General features: G+C 34.8%; 1 protein-coding gene across 1 annotated transcript in view; it reads right to left on the reverse strand.

Moving 5' to 3' along the window:
- Positions 1 to 22,155, reverse strand: part of UGGT2 (UDP-glucose glycoprotein glucosyltransferase 2) — an 85,989-nt gene that overhangs the window by 6,304 nt on the left and 57,530 nt on the right. Inside the window, exons 25-35 of the mRNA XM_039381947.1 lie at positions 20,877 to 20,979; positions 16,105 to 16,184; positions 14,552 to 14,741; positions 13,521 to 13,679; positions 12,306 to 12,391; positions 8,009 to 8,093; positions 6,293 to 6,375; positions 2,930 to 3,028; positions 2,144 to 2,228; positions 1,504 to 1,686; positions 87 to 247 (exon numbers count right to left, since the gene is read on the reverse strand). Of these exons, the coding sequence (XP_039237881.1) occupies positions 87 to 247; positions 1,504 to 1,686; positions 2,144 to 2,228; positions 2,930 to 3,028; positions 6,293 to 6,375; positions 8,009 to 8,093; positions 12,306 to 12,391; positions 13,521 to 13,679; positions 14,552 to 14,741; positions 16,105 to 16,184; positions 20,877 to 20,979 (1,314 nt within the window). The remainder of the gene's footprint in view (positions 1 to 86; positions 248 to 1,503; positions 1,687 to 2,143; positions 2,229 to 2,929; positions 3,029 to 6,292; positions 6,376 to 8,008; positions 8,094 to 12,305; positions 12,392 to 13,520; positions 13,680 to 14,551; positions 14,742 to 16,104; positions 16,185 to 20,876; positions 20,980 to 22,155) is intronic.

Raw genomic sequence — 22,155 nt, forward strand, 5'->3', positions numbered from 1 at the left:
CAATTGGTTTTGAAAGCCTCGGTGATCAATATCAAGACCCAGATTTCAATTAAATGCACACACTGCACAAAAATATGTTATCCTACCTAATATGGTATTTCCTTTTCCCAAGATGTGATGCCCAGTATCCTGATTTCCAGAAACGGTACCCATCCATTTCCTTACGGCTGTCACAGAAAGGTGTGTATCCATAGGGAGCTCCATTTAGATCTAGATCTCTGAGTTCTTTCAGGTCACTTCTCACAATCTAAATAAGAATATAGTTATTTCTACAATTTAGTACTGTTTCTAAGGTATGCATATGAGGGTAGGTATTGCAGCAAGTTTCACAAAGTTTTATTTTAGATTAAAAAAAAAACTGAGACACTACGACAGCAGAGTATAGATAAAATATTCCACTGGAAGATATTTACCAAATTATTCTTCAAGTTAAAAAGAAGTGTTTATTATCTTATTAACAATGCTCATCTGTGTAACACATTTAATAAGTAAATTAAATAAACCAGGCACAATATTTTTTAATTCATAGATCAGTGTTTCTGGTTGCCCAAGACTAAATTCCTTAATGAAAAAGCATAACTTCTAAAATCTACCAAGCATGTCCCTTTTACAGAATCCTTCCTATTTGTTACCTAACTTGGTATTCCAAAATTATTGCATCATTTGAAAAATCTTTGTATCGAGTGATAAAGTACTTTTAAAAATAGGTTATAATGACATTTTACAAATGTCCTTTATTTACTGTTCAATCTTTCTCCATCTAATTTATCAGTGGTAAAAAAAAGTTTTAGCTATTTGGGTGTAGAGAGAAATCCTTACAGCTGTGAGGACAGACAACCAGTGTTACCAGATGGTGCATCCAGATGAAACTGCAGACAGTTGCAGTCTGCATTACTACACCTAAATTCAATTTATTCTCAAGCTTTGGAAAAGGACCAAAATACATTAATACTTGTCCTGACCTTTTTAACAACCTTGTGATAGACTTTTCAATGCCTCATCTCTTGGAGACAGCATTTTGTCTTTCAGTATATTATACAATACTCATTCCTCAGTGAAAGACTGCATACAAATTTAAAATAGAGACAAGATTAATCTTGACAAATTTCAGCCATCTCGAAGTTGTTCAAATGGTCCAAACTAATCCCCTCAGACTCCTTGCACAGTGGAGAAGTCCTCTCACAATCAGTCCAGAGACTGATTCACTCCAATACAGTTTCAGTGAAAGGCCTGTTTAAGATCACACTCACCTCTCCGGGTGCCTTTCTCTCTCTACAGACAATTTAGGACAACTCAGTGTAGTGAGACTCAATGTCCACATGACTAAAGACAAGTGAAATTATTGCATTTCACATTCTGCAACACCACTGGTTCTGTTCATACAGCTGCAGTATTCTTACAAGACCAACGTCTGAATAAATGACCATAGGGGATGAGACTGCATCAATTTAAGCCCATATGAATTCCTCATACATTTATTTATATACTATTATTTTTTCTTACCTGGTCAGCATCGACAAATATTATTTTATCCACAGCCAAAGGGAAAAGAACATCCAAGAAAAGAATTTTGTAGCCCCAGATAATTCTCTGTTTTTCTGTCTGTTGATAAAGCCAGCGGGGCCACTTATACTGTACTAACTCATAGCTGAAACCATACTTTTTAGCCATGTGAGGAATAACATCCTAGAAGAAAAACAAAAAAAACTATTCGGTGCACGTATATGGGACACAGAAGGACTCAAAAGGAAAAAGACTGAGTGGTGCAAAACAGTTGTAGCTGTATTGGCCTTACTGACTACACAGTTTATTACTCTGAAATGTTTCTTTAGGTTTAGCAGTATCCTCAGCTACACCAGTAGTAAAAACATTTTATGCAAGCTCTTGGAGACTAGCAGAAGAGAATAAATTATTATAATTTATCACTGAGCTTTGCATTCCACAAGAGAAGAATCTTATACAGAATACTTTTAAAACTATTAACATTTAAAACTATTAGTATTTAAAACTATTTAATCCACTCAGAGATCATTTTCCACTGTGAAAATTTAATTTGAATTATACAGTTACTCAATTGTAATTTTAAAAAAATTATTTAAAATTTTAAAGAAAAAAAATAATAAAAGAAAGACTTTTCTCCTACCTTAAATGTAGGGGAGAGGTAGTTTTTCAGAAACCAAAATTTAACTGGTGTTTTTGTATGACGTAGGACAGAAAGCATCATAATTCTGTGGAAATATAAGTCTATAATAAACAAACAAATACACACAGGTCATTACATTACAACTGCACTTAAAAAGTGTTAAAACTTTCTAAGTATAATTTTCTTTTACCCAACTTAAGCAGAATTTTCTATCTATTTCTAATTAAAAGCTTTAAAGAGCATGTGTTCAACACTGTTTTGAGATGGACTTATTTGATTCACATTGGCTAAGCAACAGTAGAAGGAACAATTTCAAAAGTGGATCTATTAACAAGTTTTATTCTCAGAGAACGCCTGACAAAATTAGAATAATGATTAATACCTTATATTAACTTATGTAACCACATGTGCACATAGTAAACCCGTGGTTTGGACTAAACACAAATAGATACAATTCTAGATACAAGATTATGAAGTCACTTCTGTTACATCTTTATACAGAGAGGCTGAACTTCATCTTTTATGTTTGTATTTCACACATGAAAGACAAGGAGAGCATTTTTCTGTCTTCAAAGAATAATGGTACTTTTGAACATTTGTATGTTGAATCACTTTGTTGTTAAAGCAAAGAGTAATACAGTCCTCATTGTATACAACCTTTCTATGTATTGGCAATTTATTATTTTTATTTTGTTCAAAAAATCAGTTTCTTTAAGCTGCTTAGTGCTAGTATGAAAATTTAGTGTATTGAGAAGAAATTCTTGTTTCCCTTTTACCTTTCCTTACCTTAAAAAACGTTCATATAAATGGCCTGAAGCAACAGAAAAAATGTTAAGAATATCACTTTTCTTTTCCTTCTCTTCTGTTGGAATTTCTTCTGAAAATCTAAAAATTATTATGAATTATTATATAAAGTAAACATTCAGCAGAAAAAAAAATACCAAATTATCATTAAGCTCATAAAGAATCAAAAGTAAGAAAATACACAAAAGAAATACTTATCCTATAGTAACCAAATACACTCCCACTGTACATGCCTACGATACCAAAATCTTTTGGGAGCAACATCTCATACCCAGTCACTCAGGACAAGCAATGGTACGACTGCAGCCTCCAGTATTTTCAATCAAACAGAACTCAAATTTGACAAGAACTCCACATTTTATCAGAGTAAAAATAATCAGAAATACACACAGCCATATCATCTTGAGAACTGGTAGTTTTTAAATTAAAACCCAGTTATTTTCCATTGCTCATCCACATGCATTCTACATCAGAACAACCAATCCATGTTCTTGGGGTGAAGAATGCCTGCAATAGTCCTCATAGGTGGTTGAGCTGAATATATTCCCTAAAATACAGACTGAACATAATACAAAGATGGTCACACCAAATCAAATCACATATTTAACTCACTACCATCCCAACAGCAAATGGCAAGCCTGAGGAGTAGTAGCCTTTCCCAGAATACCCTCATAACATTGAGTGGTCTGTGATGATAGGATTTCCTGAGTGGTTTTCATAATACTCGCTGAATTCTTCCTTAAATTAATCCAGTTACTCTCCCTATAAGCTAACCTATATATTTGAGGTACATTGTCCAGATGTTTTCTATTTCTGCTGCACAGCATTTTTTGCTCATTTTGAATACCAAAGTCTACCAGGATTGGTTTTTCACCATGTATGCCTTCCAGCACACACAGCCAGAATGTAATGGCTGCAGTCTTCCTCAAGCACTGCTTCATTGACCTCAGAACTGCAAAGGCTGCCTTACCCAAATTCGTTACAGTATGGCTTGATATTGTTGGAAATTCACCTCAGTAGTCTTTTTTTTTTTGAGGTGAGTCATTCTTCACACACTTAGATTGCATGAGTTACTCCTATTAACTTTTCTTCTGGTTACATCCCTTTTTAAAGTAGCCTTTAGAAAGTAAAAAAGAAGTATCCCTCATAATCTTTAAGAACAAATGAGACAAGTCTCAGATCTCCAACATATTCAAAAGAGTTCATATCACTCCACAAATATAATGCTGAAATCCTAAAGGCTGCAACGTAAGTCATATGAATGATCTTTTTGAGAAAGATTATTCACATTCTTTTCACTCAGCCATGGTAAGAGCACAGTTGTACCTGTTCAGGACTATAGCAAATGCAGAAGAAAGTCAGTGGAGCAGCACTGACTGCACTGTATGGCATCTCTAAAGATGACAACCTCCCAACTAGCACCGAACTTTCACAGGTTAAACAGATTGCAGCTCACAGTCCCAAGCAGTCAGTCTTCCTTCTTCTTGACTTTTTATCTTGTTTCTTATCGTAGTGACAGCAGGACCAAAAGACTCTCAAGGTCTTTATAATGCAACCATCATGTGAAAAAAAATAAAATCAGGTTTTCATAAAAGGATCTTGAAAATATTGATTATGAAAAGATCTACAAAAAGGCAGAGATCTTCCAAATTGAACAAGCTGCTGGACTGACCTGTAAGGTCACATGGGAAAAGCAGTCAATTGGGAAAGGGCTGCTCAGTTATGAAAGGACTTGGGCAATTGTATGCATGTGTCCCATGTCAGAGCACATGTGATTTCCTCTAATGAGTAATGTGCTGGTGATATTCTTTTCATTCTGGGATAACAAAGAGGAAGGATATTTGACAAGTTCCTAGGTAGCAAGAGGCTGACAGAAAGGGCAGGCCTCACATCGTGCCCTTGAGCCACAACTTTGAATCAATGGGAAGAAGAAATAAACTTATTGAGTGAGGGGCTTCAATTGCCCAGCTAAGCTCTGAGCCTGATGCACACTGATGAACCGACCAACTGTGGTAAAAGGCAAGACCTGAAAGATTGGGAGATCTCTGGCCTCGTAACCTTGTTAGAGGAAGCTAAGATCTTGATCACCGCACATACATCCTTTGATGCAGCCAATTAGAAGTGGGAAGCTTGAAGATGATGAAAAACTCCTTTATCTAACATCCTTCTGAAAAGAGACACCTTTGTGCAGAAATGTTGGTCCACTTCCTTGACCTGTGACTTCACGAAAAAATTTTTGAGAGTTGTAGTATAGTAGTCTGGGAGGGTTTCTGAATCTAGTCGATATGGGTATAAATTGAAAGAGGGGAAATTTAGGTTAGATATTAGGAAGAAATTCTTTACTGTGAGGGTGATGAGATCCTGCAACAGGCTGCCCAGGGAGGTTGTGGATCCCCCAACCTGGCAGTGTTCAAAGCCACGTTGGATAAGTCCTTGAGCCACTTGATCTAGTGTAAGATGTCCTTGCACATGGTGGGGGGTTGGAACTAGATGATCTTTAGGGTTCCCTCCTACCCATACCATTCTATGATTCTGTGATACTGTACGAGTAAAATCATCTGTGGATAAATGGTGATAAACATAACATCAGCAACGGAGACTCAATATAATGTCCAGGTACTTGTGGTACAAGAGGTCTTTTCAAGAGAGATGATAAGGCTGAAACAGAACCCAGCCTTGGATCTACCAAGAGATGTGTGTTTGAGGATTAACTGGGGTCAACTTTTTATTAGATAAAGTAGAACTGCTATGCCTTCTTTTTATTTTCATTAACAGTCTGCACCTGAGAACCATTGCCAAAGCTACTGAAAATGGAAGAAAACCTTTTCTGAGTCTTGCTTAAAACAGCAAATTGGAAATACTACAATGTTATTAGCCCCAAATGTAAAGCTTGAGATGTTTATTGCACTTACTTATAGAACTCAGACTTTAAAGTAAAAGGTATTTTATTGACATATAAAAACATTTCTTGAGATTTCATAAATAAAGTTTAGCAGCAGACAAGCACCATCGGCCTGCTTTTTTGATGTTTATTTTCACGTATCTGAGTACCACATAACTGGCTGGGATTTTCACATTGAGATTGATTCCCTACCCCAAAAAAATAAAAAACCAGTGGGGGAAATGAACAGGAACTAGAAATGCAAAAGAAGGATTAAAAAAGGAAGTAAGGAGAGGTACAAGACATTGTAGCTTTTCTTTCCCCTCCTTGTATTTATTATTATAAATCCCTTGAATAGCCTTTTTACATATTACATATCACTATCAAGTAGGAGACACTTACTTGCTGTGAGTAATAATAAACATGTGCTGGAACAGCTAAACTGGAAGCAAATTATGCATTACCTTGTAACTGATTCCAGATTTCCATATTTTCCTGTTCCATCTGTAAGGAGATCTTCATTCATTTTATCAGGCTTTTTCTGTACCTAGTCAGTAAAATAAATGTCTTTGTGTAATTTAGGAAGTTGGTTGATAGTAATTACTACTTCAACTGTGATATCTAACTATGCTGTAGTAACTGGCTAGAGCTGGATCAACATCTGGACCAATTTCTACTTCAGTAAAATACTTACTGAACTGCATTGAACTACATACTTTTAAACTATGTACAGAACTCGCTGTATTAAATGGTGATTAATAAATCAAACAGCATGTTCAAGCCCTCTGTACTTCTTTATGCAAACACTAACTACAAGTGTGGGGAATTCTACCTCATTTTCTACACTCACAAGTTCGTGATCCAGCCATTAGCTGGCAGAAGTGTAGCAGGGTGTTGCACCACACAGTGGAACTTACCTGAAGGGAAATTGTCATTCTCATAAGCCCTTCACAAGGAGAAAGTGACAAATTTGTCACTGAAACATAAGCTCTCCCACACAACTTAAGCAATTTCTGCTGTCTTATCCAGGTGCATAATAAAGACTCCAAATCAATTTCATCTGCTGCTTTAATTTCCTTGATTAAAATAAACCTAATTGCTTTTGAAAACCAAATAGCTTCTAAAACCCTCAATGTCTGAACATACTCAATTCTAATCATATTAATTTCACATGATCATACTGTCAAGCCAATGCTTACAGATTTCTGTTCACACTACATCACGAGTCTTTTTAGCTAATGGTCCTGAAGCCCCATCCTACACATCACTGAAGTGATTCTGCAGTTCAGCTGAATGACAGACCTTACATATTCTAGCTATAAGCTTAATACATGCCACCTCTCGCATCAAATAATTTTCATATTTTAACCCAAATGGCACCCTTTTATCCTTTTTCTGTGGTTTAAAGGTAGGCTCATCATGTTCCAGAGTTTTACACATTTTCTCTGGGTTCTGGAAACTTTCAGTTACAGGACTGGGGAAGAGACACATGTCTGCGGTTTTAAAAATTCCTCTTGTACTTACATTTACATTGTTCACTCTCCTTCTCGATGTCTAAAATTAGGATACAACATACCAAGGAAATCTACACAAAATATTATTTACAAAACAGAGGAAAACATATAATACTATGAGGCTCTTTCTCCTGAATATAACTCATGCTTAATTAGCTCTTTTTGATGCAGTTTTAAGAATGAAAGTAACGTAATTTCACTTACACAAATTTGGTAGCTTAGGGTAAAATTCAATACACCTAATTTTAACTTCCACTTTGGTATCTGGACTTCATAAAAAATCCCTCTCTCATCACTGGAGAGAAATGAATGTCTCAAGAGATGCTCATGTTGCTGGTTTAAATACATATATAAGCTGGGATTAGTAGACCTTTGGACTCTCTCTTATTCTGTTACGCATAGAGGGAATTTAAGTCATCTAGACTACACATTTGGACACCTTGAGCTAGATGAGATAAATCTTATCTATGTTTAACCGCTATTTAACAATCACCCATGCAATTAGTATAACCTGATTGGAGCAAATTAACTACATTAATTTGCACATCCTTCTCTTTAATTACACAAAATCTAATTATATATTTCAGTATACACCTTTCAATTAAATATAGCCTAAGACATGTAAGCATAAGCCACATTTCATATAAGGAAATGCTGCATACATACTTGAACTTTGATAATTTTGCTTCTGAAGTTGTTTAATACCACAATAATGTCTGTCAGGTCAGCAACAGAATCTGTTCCTTCATGGCTGTGAGGAGAAAAAGAACCCATGCAAAGGTACTGTCTCATTAAAACATGCATTGTTACTTGCATTTAATTAGAGTGTAAGGTTTAGAATTGTTGTTATTTATAGAAACAAAATTTCTTCAGTTTCACCTAACTGTATTTTAACTTCATAAACTTTCTGAGTTTTAAGCATCACTAGACATTGTCCACAGTGGTAGCCCTCGCTTTTTAATCTGGATTTTCACAGGGAAATTTATCAATCAATGAAATAATGCAGCAACTTGGAGCTGAACATGCTATTATGTATTAAACAGGTATATACTACATTCAAACACTGAACTAAAATTTATTTTTCAAATATGGAAAATATCTTAGAAATTGCTGTGCAATGGCATTAAATGTACTTTTAAAATAAACCTGCTTTAAAAAGTATAGGGAAAGCTTCATCACAGTGCTAAGATAGTAAAGATTGGCTTTCAACTAGTTAGCTTTGGAAACTGTACCCCTAAAGACATGGCTGTGCAAGCACCTCATGAACATATGCCCCACTGAACATCAGCTTAAACCATTCAGGCATCTCAAAACTGTACTGCAGTCCACTGAGTAACAAGTATAAAAATGTTGCTGTCACTCTGAGATACAGTACAATAACATAATTATTAATTTTTCAAGCTTTTATACCTCAGTAGCCCATATATTTTTCCTTCAATCTTTTCTGTCTTTTAACAGTACTATGTGGTTTCCTCTTGCTAAGGCTGTGTCTACAAAAAATGGGTTAAAGAAAGTAATCTGCTATCCCTTAGGCATCATTGTTCCCCCTAGAAAACAGAAGTATTTAGATCTTGTTTCAATCTCTTTCATTTTATACAGTTATATGAATTTTCTATTTAATACATTTTTGTGGGCCTATGATCACCTAGTTTCATAGAAATGGCCTATTCTTGCACAAAACAATGTTCAGGATTATCTTGACTTTTTTACTGTGATTTAGTAGTATGTTCACACTTTTAAAATACTGCATTTATGCACACTCAGTCAACAATGATCTTCTTATCACAGGGACCTAAAGCAGTCAACAGGCACAGTTCTGCATTTTAAATAAACTGTGCCATTAAAAAACTTTAAAATAGTACAACTAGATCCAAACACAAACTGCTGACAGCAGCAGCCAGCCCAGTGTTCCCATTTTTGCCCTCAGTTTTTACACAACCAAAATCTTCTCTCTTATTCATTCAGTTACCTCAAAATCTCTATGCTATGAATTCTGTTGGTGGCTCTGCAGCTCTGATGAAAGAGATGTTTTTCCAAAATGTTTACAATATTCTCAAAGTGTTTGGTTTGGATGTAAATTTAACAACACTGTTTTGTCTCCCTAAATCTCTTTTGTGGATCCCTCACTATGGGCTCCATCTTTACTGAGTGCCAACTGTTTCACTCTGCACAGCCCTCAGTTTGATGAATTTCTGTCAGTATGAACAACCTTTTTAAATGCAAGCAAAATGTCTCGTATACTGGCAGCACTATAACATATGTAACAAAAACTACTTTGTTGTTATATAATTGCTGTACAAAGCTAAACTTCTCTAGCAGACTACTTATGTCACTTGAAAATGTTTCAAAACACTTAGGTGCTTTTAATATAAATACAAATAAGTATCAATATAATATAAATTATAATTTTCCATATGGGGAACAAAAGCATTCAAGTTCAACAAATGGAGACCCTTAAAGGAACAAACAGAAAAACTCCTTGGCCAAATTATAAAAGATATAACTTTCAGCTATGCAGTCTGCATCAAAGTCTAATAAATTATATCTACCTGCCATTTTAAAAAATGAGGTCTTCAGCAGGATTGTGTATATATATCTTTAGATATAAACTACTTTCTGCAGCCTTCTCTTGTAATACTTGCTTGTTTTTCCACCAACTTCACAGAATCAAAGTTTCAATAATAAGCAGTGCTCAGACTATTGCTGGGTACAATAATTTTCATTTTACTAATATTCATAGTAATTTATTAATAACATTGTGACTGCTTCAAAATAATGATCCTTGTTAGAAGCAGTGTTCAAGAAAACAGAGGCATCTTTTTCAAGCGCTGTGTATTTACAGAAAGTAAAAATAAATTACTTGCATGTCTATTAGATGCAACTACAGGAGAAGCAAATAAGCATTGAGATGTAGAAAGTGCTGTGACTTCAAATTCCTGTATTTCTCCTAAAGCTGCTATTATAATGTACGGGCCTGTGCCTCAAAGAAAACAGATCATCTCACATTTCAACAGGAGAGGACATTACTAACATATGAGGATGGAAAATATACTGCAATACCTCTTGGCAAAATTCCATCCTATCAAATAGTTGCCTGAGTTCTGATAGCAATTTCATACTAATAATACTGATACCTGTAAAAGAAATACCAAAGATCCTGGTACGGCCTCCCAAACATACTTTTGCAGTTGTACCCTAAGCATGTAATTATTACATGGCATGTAATAATTAAATGAAATAAATGCTACTGTTTAGATTCCTAATCAAGTATTAGTTTTCCTGACTTAGCTGAGCTCAGTTAAGCCCATTTGTATTTCTTCTTAGGGAAAATCAGTAATCTTACAAATCAGTAATCTTACAAAATCAGTAATCCTTACAAAAGGAAACAAAAAAGTTTCCTTTGATGCAGCCTAAAATGTAGAATGGTTTTGTTTCATTTTGTTTAATTTTCTAATTCAACTACACCTCACTACATTATTCTTTTAACCATGTCATCTTACATAAATCACTTTTTATATCTTAAGAATTGAATGCTAAATTAGACAAATGATATAGCCACAGTGGGTGGAGATTAAGTGATCTTCTTAGGGTAAAGACTATGCTTTTCTGTTTTTTCAACAGATTGCGAGTGGTTTCTGGGGAAAAAAAAAATTGAAAACTGTAAACAAATAGAATGAACCTAACATTCCATTAAGATTTCTCCCTGTAACACTGAAATTGATGTATTAACTAAATATTCATAACCATAAAGAGGTTAATCAAGTTTTTTAATTTTTTAAATAGTAGCTGATGAATAACAACATACGGAACTATGTATTCCTGAGCTCCAATAAGAAATATTTCATAGGACGTAGGCTTGTTTCAGGTCACAGAATTACACTGAAGGAGAAGAGAGATAAGGGGGAAAAAAAAAAGGAACGAAGAACTGAAGTTGAAATAAAATAAAACAATACTGCTCCTCTAGAAGGCATTTGATCTAAAACTTCAAGAGGAAGCCCTCATATGCTACAGATCCGTGCTGTTACATAAAACATGAGAAAAAGATGATTCTTTCAAGGAATAGTTGGAATGACGGCTAGCATATCTTGCTTTATATGAAAATCAACCATGGAAATTACGGATTTAGAAGCTATAGAGATGCCAACTATATGTCATTTACAGGAGTACAACTTTCTTTCCATATACAAAGGTTTCTCCCAAGAGAGGGAAATGTGGTGCACTCAACATGCAGCCAGGGTCTCGAATTGAAGGGTGTTTCTACATTTTAAGGTGAAGGTGTAAACCAAAATGATGATTCTTAGATGACTTAGACAACTAAGAAACACTCAGAATTAATTGAAGAAAAAAAGTCTAGAAATGAATATAATAATCCTATACAAAAAAAAAGATGCCTCCTATCAATAAGTCTGCATTCAAAGGCACCCTCAGGACTGAAAAAAAATGATGAGAGGGAAATTTGTGGTACTTCCTCCAGCTGATAAAGACACTGCTGGAGTGCTAGCACGATCCACTTGACATATTCTTGGAATTACATATTCAATATGTTGGGAATGTCAAAATATTAATCAACAAAACCATGAGTGACATTTCTACAGAATTTGGTGTGAACAGTTGTATGATAATGTTAACCACGCATGGAACTAACAGAGCAAGTGTCTGGTAGCTGTGTAACTGTACAGTAAGAGACCTTGCTCGCATCAAGCCCAGCTGAGCAGTTTAGGTTTATTACGCATTAATATATTCAAATGCCTTCAAAAAAAACCACATGAAGCCATCAAATAACAACTTACACTATTAGGAAATAAGGTATCTCTTACAAACTTCAAATCATCGTTTGCATCTTGTTCTTTTTTGTAATGCTATTTTTGCTCATTTTCCTTCAGTATTGTCAGATCTTTTCCAAATATGTTGCACTTTCAGATTCATTTATAAGTGTGTTTCCAAATGATGGATTAATACTTACGAAAAAACCTGATAAATCTCTTCAGATCTTCCTTTACGCAACCTCAGTGTCCAAGCGCCTGGATTTGCTTTCAGCTGAAAATATCCCTACGAAAAAAAGACAGGCACTTCTTCCGTCTGCATTTCAGACTCAACCATCTACATACACAGAAATCAATTATCCAACATTTATACTAGCCCTAAAAGAAATGTGTCAGTGATGCAACCAACTATCACCTTTCCTGCATGTCCATAATAATGTTTTTCACTGCTCCATTCATTTCTAACCAAATTTGACTTGTATACAAAAAAATCCATCAAGGACAGCAAGTAAGTGAGCAGTAAAGAAATAAATTACTGAACGGACCCTAAATTGAAAACCTTCTTTGAAACTTAAAATTTTTGTCCTGAACAACCTTCTGTGTCAACACAGCTCCTTTCCATTTTAGGAACACTGCAAATAGCTATCACTGTGTGAAAGTCAGGTGGAGCAAGCTTTGAAATGTGAGGAATCATTAAAAGTTTCATCATGCCAAATATCATCTACTGTTGAAACCGTATTCAGTATTTGTGTAAAAATCAAAGATTTATAGTTTATTAATAATTTTATTCCTTGTGATATAGTATTTACAAAGAACAGAGAACAGTAGATGGGTAAGAGGTCTTATTCATCAAAATCCTTCCCTATCAAATTACCTTAGCCAATAGGAAACAAATCTTTCATTTCAGAAACCACAGGGTCTTCTGCTCTACAGACTGTCAAACCAAAAAATAATTACTTTGCATGATGAGAGGAATTCTGAAGTGTGGATATGTCCCATACAGGCTGTAAGTGCTTACCTGAAGGGTCTAAAATAGGAGCCTTCTTTTGCCTGGATCATTGTGTAACAAAACCGGTTATTTTAACCAGAATGTGAATCATACCTTACATTTGTCAGTGGAATCTCCATCTCAGTATAACTACCTCCTACCATCTACTAAAGGTAATTAGGCTCCCAGTTTAGGCACTTCAGGTTAGAGTCTAAAATTAGGCCATAGCCAAACCTATACTAGGATCAGAAGAGGAGCAGGAGGAAAGTTCAGCAAATTAAAGATGGTCTCAACTCCAGGATGTGCCTGTTACTTTTAGCATTACTAAGCTTGCAACACAGAGAAATGGATTTAAAGAACAAGATGCTCATAAAGAATTCTCACAGAGTGTGCAATTGTAATGACTATTCGTGTACTTAACACTTACAAGGTTGGCCATCACAATAGTATCAACCACGACAGGATTATTCTTTGTGCCCAAAGTGAACTGTAACCCTCGAGGAGGTTGTCCAGTTGTCACATCAAAGCAATGCCCTTCAAGCAATATATATTCCAGTTCATATTCTGCTATAACTGCCCCTTTTACCTATGGAAGGAACATTTCATCATTACATTACGTCATTTAACCGTGTGGGAAAAAGCAACATATTACAGTGGCAAATATGTTGTATGGGATTTACCCCAACTTAATTCAAGAGTCAAAAAACCCCAGAAAGGTCCTTCCAGAAGGAACTTCACTCAATTATAAAACAGGTATCCAAGACTAAGAGGAAGGATCACTGTCTGGAGGCACCTTCTCTCCACTGACTGTTGAGGAAGTTGAGGTATCTCTGCTTTGGTAAGGTAAATCCCAACTTTTATTTTCACAATACACCTTCCAAATACACAGCTCTGGTCAATCAAACATCCTCAATATTTTGCATAAGCTTGCTGACCAAAACAAATCTAGTGACTTTGAAGAGGGATTAAAATATAATTAAAAGAACTGTGAACTAAATGAGGGTGAAATACATTTTAACCTACATTAAAGAACAGTCATATATTCAGGTTTATTTGAAGATTTACCTCGGTTAATCCTATTACTACCAAAAATATATATAAAAATAAAAAAGAACTAGGAAGCTACCATAAAGAATCCTTTAATTGCTTTACTTATTTTTGTAAACATAAAGCTTAACATAGCAGGTAAATTGACTTGACTTGTACTCTGCATTCTGATTTTTTTCTGTTTCACTGCTTTCTTTTAAGGCTTGTCTTTTTCTTTTTTTAAGTAAGAGAAAACGAAAAAAAGAAATAGAAATAACAATAGAAATGGTAAAATACTGACTAAATAATCAACTACCAAAGAAAACATTTCTGGAGAACAGATACAAAAAAAAAATCTCACAGTATTTCCATTTCCCTCTTGAAGTACAAGGTCCAACACAAGTTTTATAGTGTTTAAAAACTATTACTTACCTCCTGTAAATGAATGTTATCGAGATCACAGGAACTGTTTACTGCTTCAACCAACCAGCTTTCTGGAGTGATCATGTTTAGAGTCAAAAGAGGCGATTCTGGCAATTCTAGGAATTTTGCCACAGGTTCAGAAGGAAGGTGTTTGTTAATCCCATAATTTAATTCTGGTTCCAGAACAAACCGATAGAAGCTGTTGAAAAAAAAGTGTTAGAAAAAATATTTGTACTAAAGCAAAAAGTTCCAAACATGAAGTTCTTCTAAAATACTTTAAAATATAGGGAATGTTTACCAAATTAATGAAGTTTAGAAGCACAGTAGTTCCCTATGCTTTTGGAATACCATCAGACAATACCAACAGGAACTCAAATAGGCTGGTAGATGAACGCATCTATTTGCTTTTGATAATTTTTTGCTGTGGAAGTGCCTGTTTTCCACTAACATTCTAAGGGCTGTGAAGGTGAATAGCCAAGAGGTGCATCTGAACATCTTGACTGTGAACAGCCTCCTGTTCTCAGATTCTGTATCACTGAACTAAGCAGAGGGACTAATCTCCATTAAAAGAAAAGAGTCTTTTAGAACTGCTCCTGACACTAGCAGAAGCAAAGACAGAACAGAGGAAAGGCAGTGGTCTCTCTATTCCTCTCCAGCTCTTTACCCCATTTATTCCACAGCTGAAAGTTCTCCCAAGCACAAGAAAAGAGTCAGGCATTAACATCTGCAAAGTGCCCAGCTTTAAAAGCAATCATGACAATGTTCACACAAGATTCTCAGAGGACTGATGCAGTCTCTTAGACTCTTGCAGTCTAAGAGATGTGAGTAATTCCTCTCAAACCGAAGAGAAACTAAGGACTTCCATTTTGTGGGCAAGTGATTCGTTCTCCAGCCCACTGGCTAAAGGGCAGGCACTACCACCTACCTTTCTTATAGAGAATTAGTAATAAAGATATTACAATTAGAGGTAAAATATCTGCCAAAGAGATGGCTGTGCTTAAACATTTCTCCTAGAGGGAAAGGAATCCTCTCTGGGGAATTCATTTCAGTGTAAATGTCTATCACTAAATTAGCGAACCTTGTTTTCTACAGAGAATTGAAAGAAACTTCAATTTATGGTAGTACTTTCAGGGTCTAATCTTCTTTCTGAAATATAGTGAGATCTCAAATGCAGACTGTGCATTTATTCAGATGAATTTCATTATTAAGAGTACTGAATCTGTAAAATTCATTGCACAGACAGTGGGCTGTAAGAAGGGATCAAGTTAGGCAGACCATCTTCCTCTACGAGTTTTCATAGGCATAAAAGACTCTCCACTGGTTTCTCTGAGGTCTGTTTATAAGAGGTGCATTTGATGGACTGGATCACTTCCCTGTGATCCCATGCTTGACACCTTAGAACAAAAATTTTTCTCTAGACAAATGCAAACTGCTAAGGTAACATTCAACGAAAAAAGAATCCAGAAACAGAGCAATGTTATTTTTTTTAAGGGAACATACACTGTTAAGGCTGTTTTCCCAAACTGAGCAAGATCATAGAAGAAAAGCTAGAAACTACTTACCTCTTCAGTGGCAGTTCTGACAGCTTAGATTTGCAATTCAAAAATAACCTGAGCTTCATATTGATAACGTCCTTGAGTACCTACAGAAAAAAAATTTCTTTAAGAAATGGTTCTTGGTAATCACCAAACCTTGAAAATAAGCCAAAGTCATCCTTGTGACATCCTGTAATTTCTCAAGTTTCAGTAGAAATCTCAGATTTTTTAATGTTCTAAATATATCTGTCTATTAAAGGATGTTGTCAGATATTCCAAATAAAGATATGACCTTTTCTAAAACTGCATGATTTAGCACATGCTATTCTTGATAGTCAAAATGTTAATGTTTTCTCCTAGTGATGCTGTTTTACGAAGAGCAGCTGCTTCCATTTTCCAATACTTGAGTAAATTATATTATCACCTTTCTTACATTGTGTTTTCTAGAAGATTTTAAAACACTTGAAGTTCTCTAAGTACAAACACATACCTTTTACTCAATAACTTGTCTTAAAATGACTACGTTCATTCTTATTAAAAGTTGTATACAGAAAATTGCTGAATACAGAGAATTATTTTAATATTTAGTTACTTAATAATTTTACAAGTCAACAATACATTAACAGTATCAACTTCAAAAAATTTCAGTAAGTTAATATATTTCTACTTTTTTTTTCTCAGTTTCTTCATCTGTTTATTTCTAAAATACTAATGTTATGGATGATTTTACATAAGAACCATAAAATTAGGACAATAGCTTTTTCTTAATTTAATGAGCAATCTGTTTTGTTTAAAGCTAACAATGTTATTAATTTAGTTAAAGCACCCAAAAAAACCTTTATTAAGTTATCTTCATTTCTGTGCTTTCTGATACAAAGTGCTTATCTGAAAGTATAAAGCATCTGCATCTACATTTATGGATATTATTAGAATAGTCAATAAGATATAAAACCTAAGTTAGAATATTGATACCACTGGGGCTAAAATCGAAAATTATAAGGGCAAATAAATTGGGAACAAAGCAAGACAACGGTCATTAAGTTCTTCTTTTATTATAACTGTATTTCTTCTTTCCCCAGTTCAACCCATGGCTTACACACATTCTTTACTACAGTGCTGTAACTTTACATGGCCCTAGGGACCTGTTCTATTCCTAGTTCCTCATTCCTTTGTGTCACCTGAATACCATCACTGGAAAACTACTGAACAAAAAATAAAGGCTAGGGAACAAGTGAAGAACCAAGAAACGGGAACCCAACAGCACTGGAAACATAAGAAGGGAAAGTATTACGTGATGGAAGTTTAAGACCATTAAAATAGAGGTCCAAGTGACTCAAATATCTATCATTCAGAATAAAAATCATGATATAAATGTATTGGACTTCACGTCCAAACAACACAAACCCCTCATCCCATTATAGCAGGAATGATACTTCAGCAATCTGCATTGATAGGATGTTGTGTGTAGAATGAAATGATCCTGCAAAAGGCTGAGGTATCATCCTAATTCATCAGTTGACCATGACATTTAGTACAGTAGCAAAAAGAATAATGCCATTCTTGATTAACATTTCAAAGGAATTTAAATAGGAAATGACAAATAAGACAATAATGCATTATTTCTGTGTTTTTCAACAATTCAACTTCTGGAATACTGAATTTGGTTCTGTTATTTAGGTCTTATGAGGACACCAAAAGCCAGGACATTAAAGCAACACATGAAAATGGTTATAAGATTGGAAAGCCTCTTTTATAGGATACATGAAGAGTTCAGTCTGGTTACTTTAAATCAGAAAATTCAAAGAAGAGCATGTAATTTAGTTCACAGAGCATTTCATACTGTAAAAAGTGGCTGAATTATTTCAGTTTACTAGGTCTGAAAATTATTTAAGAGCAAGTTCTATTGTGCATATGTAGTCACTTTGCAAAACACTTAAGTTACCACAACTATCTGAAGAGCATTAACTCACTAAACCATGATTATTCAACCAATCACGTGGAATTGTTTGTGAAGGTCACCATAACACAATGCATCTACACTGAAAACAAACTCCTATAATAGAATCTTCAACAGAACTGGCAAAATAATGAGAAGATGAATGCTTACAGCATGGATCTAAATAAAAATCCATAATGCCAAGTCCAAGTCAGGTTACTTACCCACTGGAAAAGCTCAGTAAGAGCTCCAATCTGCACTCAACTACTTGATAATATTTAAATTAGGAATTAAGAAATTATTTCTACTTCAGATACTAATTGATAAAAAGAAGTCCTATGACCCATGTTATACAGGAAATCAGACTATATTATCAAAAGGGCTCCTTCCAGGACTCCTTTTACTTTAGGGATGGAATAAGAGTTTCTCTCTGAGGATAGAATGAATATAGGAAAAAAGGCAAAAGATAACTGACAGGAAAAAAAGAAAAGGTTTGATTTTTCTCTCCACATTTTTAAATTACTGGACACCTACTGGAACAAGAAAAAGAAAGGCAGACGATCTTAAGAGTATGTATAATAATTTTTCAGCTGTTTTTGGTGAACCATGAGTTAAAAACAACACAACTCTTCGATTTTGTCCTCCATTTTAGCAGAAGGAATTTCAATTTTTTTCACATCACCTTAGAGATCACCTTCCTAACTTCAGAACTAATTAGCCATTCCATATATTCTGCTAGGAACTTATGTGGTCCGATCATGGTTAAGTTATGGTAGGTATTTAAATATTTACTATAGGCAGTGCCTGTGCCTTATCTGGAAATACTTGATGCTCAAGGCTGTAACGAAACTTCTGAAAAAGGGAAAACACACATTATATGGAGAGTGCTACCTGCCTCACTCTGGAAAGGATATAGAGCAGTTCTTACGGTATATATTTTAAAAACAGACAGAAGCCTTTACTCAGCTCTCATTCATGATCTGACTCATACCATGCCTCCATCCTTAAATTGCCAGATTCTCAGACTAAGCAGTAAATTTTAGATTACATTTTACCTATACCTATTTACACCCTTCTCAATTTCAATTCCACTTAATCTGAGTAACTTTTTGTTGATATTTAAAAAAAAAAAACAAACTAAAAGATTTCTCTGTAGAAAGTGACACAGAAAGTAATATAATACCCTGGTTTCACCAGGGAAAAAAAAAAAAAATCATGACATGGACATACTCAATGCAGACTGGGGAAGAATCATGTGTTTGCCATGGTAGCTACTACACAAATTTTGCATCCTTAAATGGTTACCAAAACAATAGACTGGGCACGAATCCAATTATGTTACTCAAAAGAAGAACCTTTAAATACAAATACATTCAGGTGCTTAAAGTTTACAGTATTTAAGTCACCCATATATACAGTGAGATAATCAGAAAGGCATCCATTTAAGAACTTTGAATTTGGGGCTTGCTGTATATGTATGCCTGTTTTGTCTCTACACCAGGACGTGGTGGCTTTCCAGATAATTATATATATTTTTAATATATAATTTCCAGGTTATTTTTAGTTTTTTAAAAATATTATCAAAAAGTGTCATCTACATTAAAATAGTTCTGATTGGTTTACTTTCAACAGCATTTTATTATTCTCTCCTAAAGGCTGGCTTCTTGAATAAAACTAGAGCTCCTGTGAATCAAGTAGGATCTGGGACAGCTGAACAGCTTGGTTCACACCATGGGAGTCATTTGCCCAGGCATGCATGAGGGCACCTGTTGTGCCAGGAGGAATGAAGGCTTCTGGTCTGAACTGCAAGGTTCTTAACGTGATTTATACTCCTAATATGAACTTCTGGCTAAATGGAGAGTTTCCAGTCAATTTCAACATGCAAATATTTTCATTTGGTAATACAAGCTTTCATTTTAACTGAGAATAGTGAAATGAGAGATCTCATTCTAGAGAAAAGCTAGCATTTCAGTGTCCTGAAATATCAGAATTTTCATGAATCTTTTAAAACATTTTACTTTGCTTCACTATTACATATGAAGAGAGAGTGGATGCTTCAACCTTTGACAAAAAAGGGTATGAAAATGTGAGGGGAAAAAGCAATACAAGAATTTACAAAACTTGCATAATTACTGAAGAAAAAAGAAGATAAAATGGGATGCACCAAAAATCAAGTTACAGGCTTCAGAACTGTAGCAGACCATAAAGTGAAGACAAAATTTGCATTTTTATGGGAAACTATAAAGGAACCTGAGACAGTGATATTCTGCAGTAAGCGAAAAAAGAAAATCATTTTAGCAGCTATGTTTTTAGGCCCATTTCTCTTTCAAAGATCAATAGCTACACACAATGGAAGACCATCTAGAAATACTCAGTAGCATTAATCAACTGAGAAATACCCCTCCAAGAGCTGAAAGGTTTATAGTCCAATCTTCTTATGATGATACTACAGGTCAGATTTAGACCATCTCAACTGGGTACCTTGGAAAACTAAGGTGATCTGGTTTAATAGAATGAAGCATATGCCTCTTAAAATTTTGAGATGGGAGATTCTATTCCTCTGTATTATGTAGACAATCTCCTCCTTTCCTTCTATTCACTATAAAGAGCACTTATGGACTCACTTTTAAGAGGACTGGTGCATGGGGCATATGAACTTCACTTGCAAATAAAGTACTCACAATGATGAATTAGGTCACCCCCAACTTTTTTATATGAATTAAAATGCCTAAACACATATTTAAAAGAAAAAAAAACTAAATTTTGTTTAGCCTTTTATTATACTGTACATGAAAATTAGAACAAGTTTAGTAAAAATTAAGCTACAAATACGTAAATTAAAAAAAAATTACCACCATCTTACAATCAATAAATGAGACATCTTCTGTGCTTCTCTTGTCAATGGATCCACAATAGCAATAACATCATAGAATGGTTCGTTTTGTTGGGGGTCGACTTTTACTACGCTGTTAAAAAAGTATTAAAAATATTCATTAAAAATGAAAACTCTGAACTGAATTTGTGGAAATGACAGGCATTTTTAGGCATGAATTTGTAATATCAGAAGTACTTCAGATTTTACTATTCAAAAAGACACTTCCCTCATTTCAAGCAATAATCATGATTGCTCTCTGTGATATCACTAGGGAAGCTAAATGAGAACAGACATTAAAAATTTAGCATTGATCTATATAGTTCTATACTGGTTATTGATTAGATACATTCCCCACAACAAAATTAATAGAATAAACCATGGTAAAACTTGGAAAAATATGGCCTTTTTGATACTCATCTACAGTTTCCTTCACCAAGATCTAGAACCATCAGATGAGACAAGTGCTGGCAGTGCTACAATTTAGAAAAAAGAAAAAGAACCAAGCAGTGGAAAAAATGGCAACTGCGAAGTGTGAAACTTGACAGGATGGATTAGCATTATGTGTTCCAGAAAATAATTTAGTTTGATAAACTTGATTAGACTAAGTCAGGGAGACGCTATTTAAAGTACTCTAGATCGACAGAAAGGAAATGTTAGTAAACCTCACTTTAAAAAAGACAAAAACCAATGTGCTGTAAATACACAAAAGGGACTGTCTGAATTTGTTTTCCACAAAAGGTATGGTAGCAGCACAGTACTGACTGTTACTAGTCAGTAACTAACTTTGACAAAGGTGTTAGCCTCTTAAAACAGGCTACTACTGATTTTACTCCTGTTTTCAACAACAAGCACAGCACACTGCAGGACATTTACCAGTAAAACAAGTAGGGATTCCAAAATAACATTTCAAAAATCTTTAGCTTGATCATAGTTCTCGTGTTACCATATGTCCTTTTAAAAAATGTACCTGTCTCTCCAATAAGCTTGCCCCAGCTAAGCCTAATTTAAAACCACTATCCCCTTACAGAGAGGACAGGATTCACAGGTGCTCATCTTGGTACTTCAGGTCTCATTCATCAACAGTGACAACAAAAGATGACAGGGCATATTCACTTTCTAATGCAGGATTCCAAACACAAGGAGTCAACACACAAGTAAGGACACTAAAGACACATGAGCTTCCCAGGTCTAAATCTGCTGGCTGATGACAGGGGGTTCGCTTTTCCTTAAGGAATTAGCTGCCAGTGAGCCCTATTAATTTGCATTT

This window comes from Pipra filicauda, unplaced genomic scaffold (genome assembly GCF_003945595.2).
Source record: "Pipra filicauda isolate LSUMZ 115617 unplaced genomic scaffold, ASM394559v2 scaffold24_size8852520_pilon, whole genome shotgun sequence".
Classification (NCBI taxonomy): Eukaryota; Metazoa; Chordata; class Aves; order Passeriformes; family Pipridae; genus Pipra; species Pipra filicauda.